A 1,215-nucleotide genomic window follows, 5' to 3' on the forward strand; every position below is an offset into this window, starting at 1 on the left:
CCGCAAAATGATACAGGACTTTTCGACTCAGTACAGTCTGTTCTACCCACGCACGAAACATTTGGCGGTAATTTCCAGACACCCTGTATATAAAAGCCATAAATAAAATGATTACCCTAGTTCTCTCCTTTCCTTGATGCTTAGACTTTCTATATCAGGACTATCTTTTATTGCTTTCAATTCAACTGTGTAAGTAATAGTAGCATTAGGTGGTACAGATCCTTCTCCATGTGTACCATAAGAAAATCTAGGATCGATTCTTATTTCAGCAATTTCACCCAACTCCATCAATGGAATCGTTAGGTCCAAACCCTGTAGTTTGATGTATTGTAAATGAGATACTGACAGTTATAATACAAACAACAATGTTATAATAATAGTTATAATACCTGTACTACTTCAAAATCTCCTAATTGTATCGAAACATTATCTTGATCTTCCACCACTGTGCCATCATCAAGCACACCAGTAAACGTTAATGTACATATATCTTTTTGTATTGGCTTTACGTCTTTTGTGCCTTTCTTTATAACTTTCTTCATCAGCTGACCATTGCCAATTATATCTAACCACTCCTCCTTAGGTTGATCCTCCATTGGTTGATTTTTAGATTGATCTTCGTTAAGTCGATCTTCCTTAAATTGATTAACCTTAAGCTGATCCGTCTTAGGTTGATCTCCCTTAGATTGATCCTACAAAGAAGGTTTAAGGGGTTATGCCTCATCCTTAAGCCTCCCTTAAAATCGAAATAACCTTAGTGCAATCTGGCCAAAAGCTTTATTTGTGTACGAGGGATCGAGAATTTGTTTATAGAAAATTATTTATAGCGTTATCTAATTGAAGTATATACGAAATGGGTGAATATATATGAATGGGTGAGTGTTTTTTGAATTAGCTCAGTTTCTACGCGCATACATACGGATACTACACAAACCACGTGCGGATAATAAATTCTAATTCTTGAAGTGAATGGCCTCAATCACGTACAGCGTCGATACGGCCAGTATCGAAATTCGAAAATGCCGCTTAAGCGGTGAGTAACAAAAGTCTGTGAGTAACAAAAGTCTAAAAGAGTAACGAACTCAATTGCGCGTTTGAAGCCGGTCACACTTTCCAAAAATGATGACGCTGTTAGGCTGGAGTCCCACGAGATATATTTACCGCGTATCGCGTAACCGCGTAACCAATCAGAAGCGATCCGCTGTTGTGATTTCG

The 1,215-nt window shown here is 37.8% G+C and overlaps 1 protein-coding gene across 1 annotated transcript; it reads right to left on the reverse strand.

Annotated features, from left to right (window-relative positions):
• Positions 1–111: 111 nt before the first annotated feature.
• On the reverse strand, positions 112–957 carry LOC108759019 (peptidyl-prolyl cis-trans isomerase FKBP8). Its single transcript, XM_018504268.1, has 3 exons — positions 920–957; positions 390–692; positions 112–312 (listed from the first exon to the last, which is right to left on the reverse strand). The coding sequence occupies exons 2-3, from the start codon at positions 594–596 to the stop codon at positions 112–114; spliced, it is 408 nt and encodes a 135-aa protein (XP_018359770.1). The 5' UTR covers positions 597–692; positions 920–957.
• Between the last annotated feature and the right edge of the window lie 258 nt (positions 958–1,215).

This window comes from Trachymyrmex cornetzi, unplaced genomic scaffold, assembly GCF_001594075.2.
Source record: "Trachymyrmex cornetzi isolate Tcor2-1 unplaced genomic scaffold, Tcor1.1 scaffold1656, whole genome shotgun sequence".
In the NCBI taxonomy this organism is placed as follows: Eukaryota; Metazoa; Arthropoda; class Insecta; order Hymenoptera; family Formicidae; genus Trachymyrmex; species Trachymyrmex cornetzi.

Excerpts from the sequence above, each read along its gene's own strand:
- LOC108759019 (XM_018504268.1), bottom strand. The coding sequence starts at position 596 with ATGGAGGATCAACCTAAGGAGGAGTGGTTAGATATAATTGGCAATGGT. Across the intron at positions 313-389 it reads GAGATTTTGAAGTAGTACAG|GGTTTGGACCTAACGATTCC; the intron begins GTATTATAACTA and ends ATCAAACTACAG.